Source organism: Bombyx mori, chromosome 11, assembly GCF_030269925.1.
Source record: "Bombyx mori chromosome 11, ASM3026992v2".
In the NCBI taxonomy this organism is placed as follows: domain Eukaryota; kingdom Metazoa; phylum Arthropoda; class Insecta; order Lepidoptera; family Bombycidae; genus Bombyx; species Bombyx mori.
This window is the reverse complement of record NC_085117.1, coordinates 3,203,952-3,218,432: the sequence shown is the minus strand read 5'-3', so window position 1 is coordinate 3,218,432 and position 14,481 is coordinate 3,203,952. Positions and strand designations below refer to the sequence as shown.

Sequence of the window (14,481 nt, the reverse complement as noted above, 5' to 3'; positions counted from 1 at the left end):
CCAAAGCTTAAAAAAGCTTACACTGAGCGCACGAGAATATAAACGATAAAACTATATTCGTATGTTGAATTCATTTGAGCACGTTCACATTTCACGAACCGGCAATGTAACGCGAAGTTTAAGGTTGACCCCACGCATGCTTCGACCATTCCGATTGTGTTACATTGCGTGCTATTCGAAAATCTATATCATCATTATCATCATCATCATCAGCCTTCATCTGCCCACTGCTGGACATAGGCCTTCCCCAATGCCTTACACATAATGCGGTCCTCCGACTTCCGCATCTAACGACTTCCCGCCGTGCGCACTAAGTCGTCAGTCCACCTGGTTGGAGGACGCCCCACGCTCCTTGTACCCATTCGTGGCCTCCATTCGAGGACTTTTCTCCCCCACCTGGCATCGATTGAGGCACTAAGAAGTCTGCCGGGTCAGCTAGTCTTTAATGAAATTTAAATTCTCGAATAGGATGTCTCCAAAATTTCACAGACACGAATACAAATAATAAAATGCGAACCTTTTTTGGAAGATTTAACCGTCACCAGGGCGTGCTCGTCCCCACTCTTCCCCGCCGGCACGACCAGCACCCTGCTCTTATCCAGGAGCATCTCGTCCGCACCGTCGCCCGCCTTCCCCTCCTCGGCGAGCGAACGCATCTGAGACGCCATTCCGTGTCAAATTCGCTTCACGACAAGATGGCGCATGCGCACAATTCCCGCGCTTCTTCCACGCATTCAATGCACGATAGTGGAATGTTTTTTTTTTCTATTAATATCCTTTATTCTACATATTACGATCTAGTTTCAGTCTTGTTTGTTTGTTTGTGTTTGTTGGCTTCGGAATCGTGATCTGGAAATACAAATAAAGAATAACATTAATTGCGAACCGTTTATTTGAATACATAGGCTGTGCTAAGGTAAGGCATAAAGGCTTTGTTTAAATTTATTTTTTCCTTCCTAAGGCTGATAGCCTTGAGAGGCTATTTCAGCTTCGCCTTGACGTGTAGCTCACGGGGCTCAAAACGGAAGTGTTGCTAACCCTGGCCCTAGTAAGAGCAGTGTTTCGCAAATCTACAACCGGATCGGAAACGCGACCCACTGAGATGATCCGGCGAGAAACTCAGTGGGCAAATAGTAGTTTATAAGTACAATCCCATGACTCGGCACATTTCGGTGCGAACAGGAAACCGCATATCCATTTTAAATCGTAGTTTAAAGTAATGCCATACCATTAAAGTAATCATCTTAGTTTATTTGCTTCCGTAAAGAGCATGTGATGTGCTTGTAGGGTATTTTAATTTTTTATTTGGACAAATTTGTCGTTTTATCGAAGTGGCTGTTCGTATGGGCCTTTAGCGACGACTTGGAGTTCGAACGGAATATGAACACATAACAGCACGTCCTGACGGATCCATCAGATATAATAACCGTTGCATTAGACGCCTTCAGCTCTAACACTAGGAGCAGGCTTAGTGACCCCAGTAACCGTACTCGCCGAACTCGGCAAAGAGTTCGACATGCAACCTAACCTAAGCATCAGCCCGCTGAGTTTCTCGCCGGATCTTTTCAGCAAGTCGCCATTCCGATCCGGTAGTAGACTCATTCGCGAAGCAATTACTCTTGAGTTGTTAGGTCTCCTTCGGAGGCTTTAACTTGTAATGTGTATTGTGGACCTAATCTTATGTGGACATATAAATAAAACTGGAGTGTCTGTTTATAATATTGAAATAACCGCTTTTTACTACATGCATAATATGAATATACACCAAAATATTTTTTTTTACAATTTTTGTCGGTCTGTCTGTTTGTTCCAGCTAATCTCTGGAACGGATATACCGATTTTGACGAGACTTTCACTGATAGGTAGCTGATGATATAAGGAGTAACTTAGGCTACTTTTTTAGACTAGCTTCGCCCCGTGACGTCACCCGTGGTACGACAATAACAGCGGGTAACATCACGAGACAATAATAAAATTTAATGTTACCGCAGCGAAGCGAGGGTGGGTCGCTAGTAATATTAAATAATGAAATTAAAAAAAAACGAAAAGAAAAAACTTTTTAATTTTTAAATTAAACGTCGCCTCACACTAAAACGGGGTTATCAGAATAATATGTTTGTTTGTCGCAACAAATAATTGTAATTACACAATTTCGACGTCGATAAGTTATATATTTTTTTATCTAAAACTAAAATCTGTTCTATACTGTTGATTTATTATGTGTATATAAGTACGTATATTGCTGTGTAAATAACATATTGAGGGTTATATGATTATTGAAAGGCTATTTCGTATATCGCTTAAACTTCTTATTGCAACTTTACAGAGAGCCATTTAAAGTTCAAAATTTGATAAAAATTATGATGTCACAAAACAAAAAAACTTCTTCAGCTATTTGAATGGAGTAAGCTTAATTGAAGTTCAATTAAAAACATCGAACTGTTGGTGCCAATATTAATAATTCTAAAAAATAGCGCACTCTTGTTTTTAATACGCTTTTATTAGCTTTATACCGGTCACTCACATTCGCACGAATACGCAAACCCGCAAGTGTAGGACGACATTTGCAAATGATTATGAAAAGTTTTCGCTGCATTCGCAGTTTTCCAAGCTGTGTCGGTTTTTTAACAGACATCAAAGCGCGCGAACCGCGATCCTTCGCGTAGTCTCCCACACATTCGTGTGACCAGTTGCGCCCAGGATTGCGAAGGCAACGGACGTTTCGCTATTTTCATAGATCGTTAAGTCTACTGTGTAGCGTATCTTCATCAAAAGAAGTCCCATAAAAACAGCATGGCTGTGAATGATGTCTGGGAAAGAATTCAAAACTCTTTTTCTCTTCAATGTTCTATTGACGAATTAAAAAGGAGGAGAAATTCGTGAGACATTCGTAAACAAGTGTGGTAAGAAGCGCAAACGGGTTCGCAAATTGAGTACCGAACCCATTTGCACAGCCGCTAAGTTTGCGAATTTTGTTTGACGGCTCTTCACATGCGGGCGAGCATTCGTACAATGTACGAATGTTTGCGCGCATGTGAGTGGCCGGCATTATACGTATGTTAGTTTGTAAAGGAATCTTTGAACATGATTTTCACCTCCTTCTACACGTTGGATTAACTCGAAATTTGATATAATTATCGAGGATCGATGACAAATATTGTAAACAGTCAGACCCGATAATTACATTTCATCTCCCCCCGACGTTAGCACTAATCGTTTCTACGATAAAGTTGAAAGGACCGTTCCCACTTTTTTATTTCCTAAGCTAGAGCTAGAGCTAGAGGGACCATATCAGCGTAACCTTAAGTAGTAGGTGAGCTCATGGTGCTCAAACCTAACGACGTTACTAACACGAACCCTAGCAAGAGCCGTGCTTCGCAGAATCTACCACCGGATCGGAAACGCGACCCACTGAGAAGATCCGGCGAGAAACTCAGTGAACTGTGTCTATGGGTTAATTCGCTCGTCGAGCCCTTCGTCGCAAGCGGCGGTTTCGTCGAGAACGAGGACCGGTGCTTGAGGTACCTAAAGGCACCATTAGTGGATCGGGAGGATCCGAAATGACGTGTTTTGGGCGACGTCAACTGATTACCATTTGGTCCACAGGATCGGCTACGCAGTTTCCGGCGATCGCGATGAAAGGATTCTCATGTCGTGCCGCTTTATCGAAGCCGCGCCGACCTAATTCATAGCGGGAATAGATTCATTAGTCTTTCCGACGTAATTAATTATGGTTGTATATATGCCAAGTTCCGGCGAGAGTGTAACTGACCGATATGCTTTAAATGTCTCGATAAAAAGCTAAGAAGGTAAGGTCAAACGAAATATAAAATCTATTAATTATGCAAAAGTTAGGACGTTATTTTTTTGTTTTGTTTATTGCATATATGGGTGGACGAACTCACAGCCCACCTGATGTTAGTTGGTTACTGGAGCCCGTAGACATCTACAACGCAAATGCCGCCACCCACATTGAGACATGAGTTCTAAGGTCTCAGTATAGTTACAAAAACCGAAACGCATTACTGCTTCACGGTAGAAATAGGCGGGGTGGTGGTACCTACCCGTGCGGATTCATAAGAGGTCCTCCCGCTAGTAATAATAATAAATATATCGAGGAGTAGAAGACTATTTAACTTAAACGACATTTCGCTTAGTAATTGCATTTGTGTATTGCATGTGTAGTGCATTTACGTCGTATATGTCTATGGGCTCCAGTAAACACTTAACACCAGGTGGGCTGTGAGCTCGTCCACCCATTAAAAAAAAAAAATCTATACAATAAGAGCATTACAAAAAAAAACCTTCACTAGATAAATTTTCGATTTAGCAATTACATTTAAGTATCGATAAATCAATCGCCACTTGCGTGTGTATTTTCCATAAAAACACACACACAAATATGTTACCTTAGAAATACCTTAGATACTGTATTAGGGTCGGCACTTGACCCAATAACACGGTTCGTGTTAAACTTAAGAATGTCCGTTGCGATTTTTTTAATCGCCAATTTTAATTTTATGAAGTAGCATATCGGAGTGCAGAATGAGATGATCTTTTGAGATTTTAAGCTATTGCATAGCTTTTATCGCGGGCTTTGAGCGCGGCGACCCAATCAAGAAATTCCGTAACGAAAATAAAACCTAACACCCCCCACTCCGCACGTTGCGCTTGTGTAGTGGTTAGTGTTTGTAGTGTTTAAATAAACGCGCGGCGTGACGTCGCACTGCATGCGCATCATGAAAAGTCTACCCATCTCTCTCTCGCGTGAGAGAGAGATGGGTAGTTTGTTAATGTTTATAAATATAGCGTGGTCTTATTTTATTATTGTTTTAATATTAAATTATTATTGTCTAATAATAATTGCATAGGTTGATAAAAAATGCTATGCAATAGCTTTACCGCGCCAGTTTCTGAGTGCCACACGTGTTTTTTTTGTGTGATCTTTGTTGAGAGACGACTATGGTAGGTAGACGTCAACACGGCCTTGGGGCAGCCAAGTCGCTGCTTACCGCTGAATACTCTTCAGTCAGTGGTCAGGGTAGGATCATTCCAGAGCCAGGGTGGTACGTGGCAGAAAAGATCTCTGGAAACGCATTGTGGATGTACGCAACAGTTTTAGTCAGCATGGAGAGCTCTCATGGCAGGCGATGGTAAAAACCAGACGGCGGCATTACCTCAAGCAATCCCTCGAAGCATTACCCTGTGAGCCCTGATGGGTGGGAAACACAATTTTACTTATATCCAACACGGGCTTGACTCGTGTTTCTGTGCAAAGGTTTGGGATATCAATCATAAGTTTGAGAGTTGGCATTGAGCAAGGCATTGAGGTCTATAAGCTCCCATAATCAGTTAAAACCAGTAGAACTGTCCTTCTCGTATGACCCTTCATGAGTGAAAAGAAGAAATCTCCACACGTGAACTTCAAAGTTTATTTAGAAGAAGAAAAAAAATAGAGAACCAAAAATATAGTTGTGAACCAATTAAAAAAAAATGGCTGTCGATAAAGTCGATTTACGTGATAACGTCACTAGCAGAACTATTCGAACTGCTATCTCTCACGTCACGGGAGAAGAGCTATAAATGTGTCATAAGCCAACGCTTGGGCCGATCGTGTCTCTCTATCGCTTGTTCCGCGCTCTCGCTCGCACGCTCAAGCTCAGGCGGAACGTGACACTTTTTCGTGCGTGCAGCCGGTGTTCATCGATTTATAAGACGTTATCACGTCAAGAAACTATAGCGTTCTAAACGGCCCTAGTATTTATGAGTTATTTCCAATAATTCCTAGATACGTTTTATCGACTGCTACATAATAGTTGTTATATGGTGACGTGTATATATAATCATGTGTATATACTTATTTATATCTACTCGACCTTCGTTAGGTTTATATTCATGCTGCTTGTTTAATGATAGAACCACGAAGAATCTTGGTAAAACGGGATTTAACTCGACGCGAACTGGTTTTTTCCTTCTAAAATCATTAACTCTATTACTGTGTTACATAATTTGATATTGTATAGATATGTAGTAGCTAAAAAAAACCGGTTAATTAGCAAACCGAACCAAAAATTTTTTTTTCACTCCATTTTATACCGGTCATGTTGGAGCGAAACTATAGAAATTAGTGGTCGCCCAGTGGTCAAAATTCGACCATAATTATTAACTTAAATAAGTTTAAACATTATTATGGTTCTATTGTCAAAGACTTTATGTTATGTGACTTTATGTTTAAGACTTTATTTAGATGGGGGCTCAGAGGGGCTAAGAGGAGTAAGATCCAAAAGTGTCAATAGAAAAAAAATCTATTGTCTGTAAAGTCGGTTTACTGAAGATAGTTGAACGTGACAACGTCCTATGATAATACTGATGGAATGGTTTTTTACTCATCGTGAAATAGTTCTGTTAACTTATTGTTATAGTTTTGTCAATTATAGCATAACCTACAATCGCTGCACTAGCGGACCGATGCTATTTATTTTAATGATGGAAGCACGAATATTCGACAATGTATCACGGAACATAAAATATATTTAATTACGTTACCTCAGAGCGAGGTAACGCCGCATGAGTCATGTTTTTTCGTGCGTGCAGCCGGCTCCATCGAATTATAAGACGTTGTCACGTCAAAAACAAAAACAATAAATCAATATAATAACTGGATGCAAACTAAAAATTGAGAACCATTACCTCAATCGATATGAAACTTTGCACACGTGCAAAGGGCGACATGAATGTCGTATGAATCGTCTCACGAATTTAATGCTACAATTTAAAATTGCATTTCTTTGCGGGCGAAGCCGCGAGCGCAGCTAGTACGAATACATATATGGAGCGACGGCAAATCACCTATCTCGCTCATTAATCGCGTATTGTTCATGCGAGAAACATTAGTTTGCGATCGTGCTATCGTGACAGGAAGCTACACCCACGCCTCTTTGTTTTTTATTGCCGGGGGTGGAACCTCCCATGAGGTCCCCGCGCCCAAGGGGGCGCGCGGGGTATGTGGGACTGGTCCGCGACTGCGAACCGGGGGCCCGATTATGTTATTTAGGACCCCAACCACTAAACGACTCAATACCCAACCGTTCTTTTAGGGGAAAACTTTCAAAACATCCGGCAATTCAGACTTAACGCGTAACGACGGTGTTCGCACAACGACTGCGACATTCGTTAAGCATTTTAAACACACAATATCGAACGAGGCCTCGCGTTTCCTGTTCGCGTCAGACAAAGAACAACAGGCGATAAGAGATCACGATGCCCTGGTGTGTTCGAAGCAGGCGAGACAAACATATGCGATGCAGAGGAGACAGGAAAGAGAAGGAAATACGAAACCGCACGCTGCGTGAAGGAGACGCAGGCGTTTCCAGTTTGTTTTCACATTTAAAAAAAGGGAAATTGTTTGTCTTTAAAGTCGGTTTACAGACGATAGTTTTACGTGATAACGTCAGTAGCAGAACTATTCGAACTGCTAGCTCTGACGTCACGCGAGAAGAGAGATAAACGTGTCACAAGCCAACGCTTGAGCCTATCGTGCCTCTCTATCGCTTGTTCCGCGCTCTCGCTTGAACGCTCGGGCTCAGGCGGAACGTTTTTTTTTTTTTTTACCACAGGAGAAAATCGCCGGATCCCCACCCGCACGGCAGGTGGGGTATGTGGGAGTCGAACCTCACTAAAAACACCTGCCGCTCACAGCCGGCGCCCTACCCCGGACCGGGCGGAAACCCAGTCGGAGCTATTGAGACGGCGAGACAGGGTTTACGCAGAGCACATTACATCCATCCCGCCATCGCCCAGACGCCGGACCGGCGGCCGCCAGCAACATGACCGCCGGTTCCCTCGGTCGACGAAGCCAACGTCCTGATGAAATTTGACATTTATCTCTTACGAGCGAACGTCCTAGTTGGTGGTCCTGGAACGTACTGGTGGTAGGACCTCTTGTGAGTCCGCACGAGTAGGTACCACCGCCCCGCCTATTTCTGCCGTGAAGCAGTAATGCGTTTCGGTTTGAAGAGTGGGGCAGCCGTTGTGACTATACTGAGACCTTAGAACTATATCTCAAGGTGTGTGGCGCATTTACGTTGTAGATTTCTATGGGCTCCAGTAACCACTTAACACCAAGTGGGCTGTGAGCTAGTCCACACATCTAAGCAATAAAAAAAAAAAAAGTCCTAATGAAATTTGACATTTCTCTCTTACAAGCCAACGTCCTAATGAAATTTGACATTTATCTCCTACAAGCGAACGTCCTAATGAAATTTCACATTTCTCTCTTACAAGCCAACGTCCTAATGAAATTTGACATTTCACTCTTACAAACCAACGTCCTAATGAAACAATTGCATTACTATCGTGTTATTTGATAATTACTATTTAGTTGGATGGGGGCATTTGCGTTTTTGACGTTTACGGGTTCCGATGACCGGTGAGAAAAAAAAAACACGTGCGGCACTCGGGGACTGCCGCGGTTTTTATCGACTTATGCAACTATAATTAGATAATAATAATTTAATATTAAAACATTATTTAAACAATATTAAAACATTATTTTGAAGTCGTCGTGGCCTAATGGATAAGACGTCCGGTGCATTCGTGTTGAAGCGATGCACCGGTGTTCGAATCTCGCAGGCGGGTACCAATTTTTCAAATGAAATACGTACTCAACAAATGTTCACGGTTGACTTCCACGGTGAAGGAATAACATCGTGTAATAAAAATGAAACCCGCAAAATTATAATTTGCGTAATTACTGGTGGTAGGACCTCTTGTGAGTCCGCGCGGGTGGGTACCACCACCCTGCCTATTTCTGCCGTGAAGCAGTAATGCGTTTCAGTTTGAAGGGTGGGGCAGCCGTTGTAACTATACTTGAGACCTTAGAACTTGTATCTCAAGGTGGGTGGCGCATTTACGTTGTGGATGTCTATGGGCTCCAGTAACCACTTAACACCAGGTGGGCTGTGAGCTCGTCCACCCATCTAAGCAATAAAAAAAACAATAATAAAATAAATCGAATTTCTTTTATATACCACTAGACTACCGCCGTACTGTATTTTCTCAAGCTAAATCATCTAATTTACTAATAAGTAGCTTTTATCTAATTCAGATTCACGACTTAACAACGAATCCCTCATACTAATATTTCAGATGTTTCGAATATTAAAGTAATAAAATGGAATCGCCAATAAAATGGCGTCATAAAGTGTTCATTGATGATATTTTACTCAATATCTTAAAAGTACATAGCGGATACTATAGTGTATAGACTTTGGAAATGACTTAACTTTAAAAGATCGACGATTTTCCAATAAATATCCAGCTAATAAGCTAAATTTAAAAAAACTTAATAAATAGCATTACCGGAAAGTGCTGTAAAAGTGAAGGAAGTGTAAAATTTAAACAGAAAATTGTCTGTTTAAAGTCCAAAATTTTAATGCTCATTTACAAGATTACTAATTAGACAGAAAATACAATTAATATTAACATTAATCAAATTAAAATTGGGAAACACTGAACTACGAACATTATTAACTCTTCTAAGAGAATATCTTTGAATAACTACCACCAGATGGCGTTGTACACCAAAAACAAACACCAGCATAATGTTTTTCAGAATTCCTTAAAAATATACCAGTAAAAATCATAAAATTTTGAAAACAAATTTCTTTAAATCGTTTTATATCAGTTTACACGTCAATTATTGATGAAAACGATGAAATTATGTAACAATTGACAAAGTTATTAACAAAAAACCTGCATCGCGGTATTAAAGTTCTCAAATATTTCAGTATAATACTTTCAGGTTTGCAATTCTCTCGGAAGGATGTTCGACCAGCCCATACCGTGGACCCCGAAGGTCAAATATTTAGGCGTCACCCTCGACAGAAGGATGACATTCCGCCCTCATATTAAGGCGGTACGCGACCGTGCCGCCTTCATTCTAGGACGCCTCTACCCGATGATATGCAGGCGAAGTAAAATGTCCCTTAGAAATAAGGTGACAAAACTTGCATACGCCCCGTCATGACCTATGCAAGTGTAGTGTTCGCTCACGCGGCCCGCACTCACTTAAAATCCTTCCAGATTATACAATCCCGTTTTTGCAGGATAGCCGTCGGAGCCCCGGGGTTCGTCAGGAGCGTCGACCTCCATGACGACCTGGACTTAGAGTCCGTTAGTAAGTATTTGCAGTCGGCGTCGATGCGCCACTTCGATAAAGCGGCACGACACGAGAACCCTCTCATCGTGGCCGCCGGTAACTACATTCCCGATCCTGCGGACAGAATGGAAAGCAGTCGACGTCGCCCAAAACAAGTCATCTCGGATCCTCCCGATCCACTAACGGTGCTTTTAGGTACTTCAAGCACCGGTCACCGTTCTCGTCGAACCCGTCGCTTGCGACGAAGGGCTCGACGAGCAAATTAACTCTCAGACACAGCCCACTGAGTTTCTCGCCGGATCTTCTCAGTGGGTCGCTTTTCCGATCCGGTGGTTAGATTCTGCGAAGCACGGCTCTTGCTAGGGTTCGTGTTAGCATCGTCGTCAGGTTTGAGCCCCGTGAGCTCACCTACTAGCCACGGTTACTCTGAAATAGCCTCTCAAGGGTATCAGCATAGGTAGGAAAAAAAAAAAAAAACTCTCGGAAGTGTATTCTTTAGTGTGAAGTTACAACTGCCACTTTTGATACCCCTAAGGGGAGTCTCGTGCAGCGAGTAGCATCACGCATTCGTTGCCAGGTATTGCTCCTTGTAATGTGCGCCGACAGACGATCGCGACGGACTAGACGCGCACTTTCCTCGGGCTGCCTTTGAACCTTACGCGGTTTTAGTTATTTGTTTAGTTATTGTTTCAGTTATTGGGAAGTGGGGGTGTCAGGTTATTTTCGTTACGAAATTTCTGGATTCCGCTCTCAAGCCGCGCTCAAGGCCCGCGATAAAATCTATGCAATAGCTTAAAAAGGAAAAATAAACTGTATGACAAGACGCCAAAAATCAAAGAAAGTCGTTACCTAAGTCTTACAGAAATTCTACCGGAGATATACAACTTATATTATTACCACGAATTGTTTGTCAACAAGTCGACATATTTAATTTCACAATTGAACATTTCCGTTTAGAGGCACGCGTAACCACTTGGATCAATCAAGAAATTAATGAAATTGTTTTGTTGAGGGCCGCCATCGAGCCGGGCGCGTTCCTCAACGCACACACAAAGATACGATCATGAAGCTGGGGTTCAAGATGAATAAAACCTCACGCCGAAACACTAATTAAATTTAATTATTACGGACATTTAAGAATAGGACATCGCCATCACAATTAGCTTTCATGACGCTTCGATTATAGCTGTCTTTATGTTTTTTTTCCCTACCTATGCTGATAGCCTTGAGAGGCTATTTCAACTTCTCCTTGACGTGTAGGTGAGCTCACGGGGCTCAAACCGTTTGCTAGCACTGGCCACTGACCCACTGAGAAGATCCAGCGAGAAACTGAGTGGGCTGTGTCTATGGGTTAATTCACTCGTCGCAAGCGACGGGTTCGACGAGGGCGGTGACCGGTGCTTGTGGTACCTAAAAGCACCGTTAATGGATCGGGGTCTTTGTGTCGCTTATGCCACACTTTTTATAGTCGTATCGACTACGTTCACTACTTACCAGAACATTCCCGATAAAACCAGATCATTCTAGAATAGTTTCCGTGCAAAATTTAGAAATATGATCCTTGTTATGTTTGAGAATAAGGAAGCATCGGTCTGATTAAGCATTATTTTAATGTACATTGCCTTTTAGATCGTGTAAAATTTAAGGATGCCTTTATGACTGAATTGACCCAAGGGGACCGAAGAAGCCTTTTTGCGGCACACGAAGCGTCAAGTTTGACCGTTTTCTTCGCCGGACCGAGCTTAACCTAAAGCTTAAGACGTTGCAAGCTTTCCGCTCTGAAACCGTGTACTATATTTCTTTGTCGTGTCGCTCTTGTCAAAGCAGTCGTGGTCGTCATTCAGTATCATTGCTGTGCCTCATGAGGAATCTCAATCTCTCGGCGAGGAAATGTCTCCATAGAGCGCCTTGTCGTTCAGGGCAGAAGGCACCAGACCGCGTGGAAGGTTGCCCATGCTATGGACCGACCAAGGCAAGTCGGCAATTGGCGGTTGTTTGCATGAGTGTACCAAGCTCACTATGGAAAACATCTGTCAGGGCTTTAATAAGCAAGAATTCCACATATCCACGACTGCTCTGCCAAGAGCAACCGATTATGACGATGACCAAGCTCACCACAAACCGGGAGAAGTGGCGAATGCTCGTTCTCGATAGCGTTAAAGTTAACACAAATTTGTATGCAGTTGGAACAGCGCCCCCCTAGCGGCAAACGTAGGCAAACGATCCAACTCCATCCAAATTTGAGTTAACTTTCACGCTATCGAGAACGTTAAAAAACTCGCACTAATCACAGAGAACCCAATAAATCACAGGTTCTAGAACAATGAATAAAAATCAAACTCCAAGCCACCTTCCAGTGGTCTTGCTAGTAGGTCATTTCATTCAATCTAGTACATTAATAACTGCACGCACATATGTACAACTAACTGGCCGCTGTGTGAGTCACGTTGTATGACGTCACGCTGTTATCTCCTGACCTCGAGCACACCCACAAATGGATGGTATTAAACGAAACAGGACCAATACCCATAAGATTAGCAAAATGGTTACCAATTAGATTGGTTGATAGTTTTACGTGATAACGTCACAAAGAAACTTTGATGAAAAATTGCATACTTTTATGAATTGAATTATTATCAGTTTGTATAATACAAAGAGGGGAGTTGATTAGAAATTACAATTTTTTCGATAAATTAACGCTTTTTTTTATTGCTGCACAACAGGTGGGCTGTGGGCAGACCATGTTCGTGTACTAATAACACACCTTCGACCGACCTGCAACGGTAATTAAACCTCCTCAAATTCACGACTCATTAACACAGTAGGATGAGGCCACGGTGAATCGTAACAATACTGTGATACAGTAGGTAGCCCCTAGCTTTTTGTATTGCTTAGATGGGTGGACGAGCTCACAGCCCACCTGATGTGAAGTAGTCATAGTCAGATACAAGTTCTAGGGTCTCAGTATAGTTACAACGGCTGCCCCGACCTTCAAACCGAAACGCATTAATGCTTCACGGCAGAAACAGGCAGGGTGGTGGTGCCTACCCGTGTGGACTCACAAGAGATCCTACCACCAGTTCACAAGAGACCACGCTTACGCTGATCGTGCCTCCCTATCGCTTGTTCCGCGCTCTCGCTCGCACGCTCAGGCTCAGGCGGAACGTGACAATTTTTCGTGCACGCAGCCGGTCGTCATCGATTTATAAGATGTTACTACGCGGAAAAAAAACCTTTACTAAAGTTTGGGAGGTAATCGCTTCACAACACAAGGCAAGAGCCTTTACGATAACGTAAAATGGGAATTAGGAATAACCAGTCAGTACTCCATCATCTAATGAACGATATAAAGAGTGGTTCTTTATCGCGCAAAGCGGTCATTTTTTGACCTACCATCCCCATTAATTGTGGGTCGCGAAATCTGCAGCGTTGATCGCGTTATCGCGTCTTTGACGTAACCGAAATCCGGTCAAGGTTCTTCAGTGGACTGAGCCCTTAGTTAATAAATAAATTAAAAAAACCTCGCAAATCCGGAAACAATCTTCAAATTGGTATTTCCTGAAACCTTGGCCGTTGTGTGACGTGGATTTACGAGGATTACTTCGATATACCGGTGAACCTCTTATAACACGGTATTTTACAACACGGTTCCACTATAACACGAAAAGAAAAAATTCCCCACTACCCTCTCTTATAACGCGGTACTTCTACAACACGATAACGAGATTTTTGTTTAAAATCTATACTAATATTATAAAGCTGAATAGTTTGTTTGTTTGTTTAGTCGAACGCGCTAATCTCAGGAACTTCTGGCCCGATTTGAAAAATTCTTTCAGTGTTTGATTGCCTATTTATTGAGGAAGGCCAAAGACTATACAACATCACGCTAAGACCAATAAGAGAGGAGCACTAATAACCTCCTCTTTTGAAGTTGGTTAAAAAGCGTGATTTCGGTACCTTAAATAGCTTCTTAACGTTCTATTATCCAAAAATATTTTCACCTTCTACGTGATGAAGTCTCGGGTAATATTTAGCGTTATCGCAAAGTAACTATTCAACACGGATGAAATCGCGCGCAAAAGTTAGTTATTTAGAAAATTACATCATGCACTATGAACATACAAGTAGAATAAATATGTAGGAATAATCTAAATTAACCGGTCATCGTTCTCGTCGAACCCGTCGCTTGAACTTGGGGACCCGGCGCCTAAGAGATCGCACAATGAACTCGCGCCATTACACGTCCGCTACACTGGTATGCGAATATACAGGATTTATATGGATACCTTAAGTACGAACCCAAGTCGGAGCTTTTAGGTACC

The 14,481-nt window shown here is 42.2% G+C and overlaps 1 protein-coding gene across 1 annotated transcript in view; it reads right to left on the bottom strand.

Moving 5' to 3' along the window:
* LOC101743059 (uncharacterized) overlaps nt 1-14,481 on the bottom strand; it is a 51,114-nt gene that overhangs the window by 21,197 nt on the left and 15,436 nt on the right. The window contains exon 2 of the mRNA XM_004922203.5: nt 518-849. Within this exon, the coding sequence (XP_004922260.1) occupies nt 518-668 (151 nt within the window). The 5' untranslated portion in view covers nt 669-849. The remainder of the gene's footprint in view (nt 1-517; nt 850-14,481) is intronic.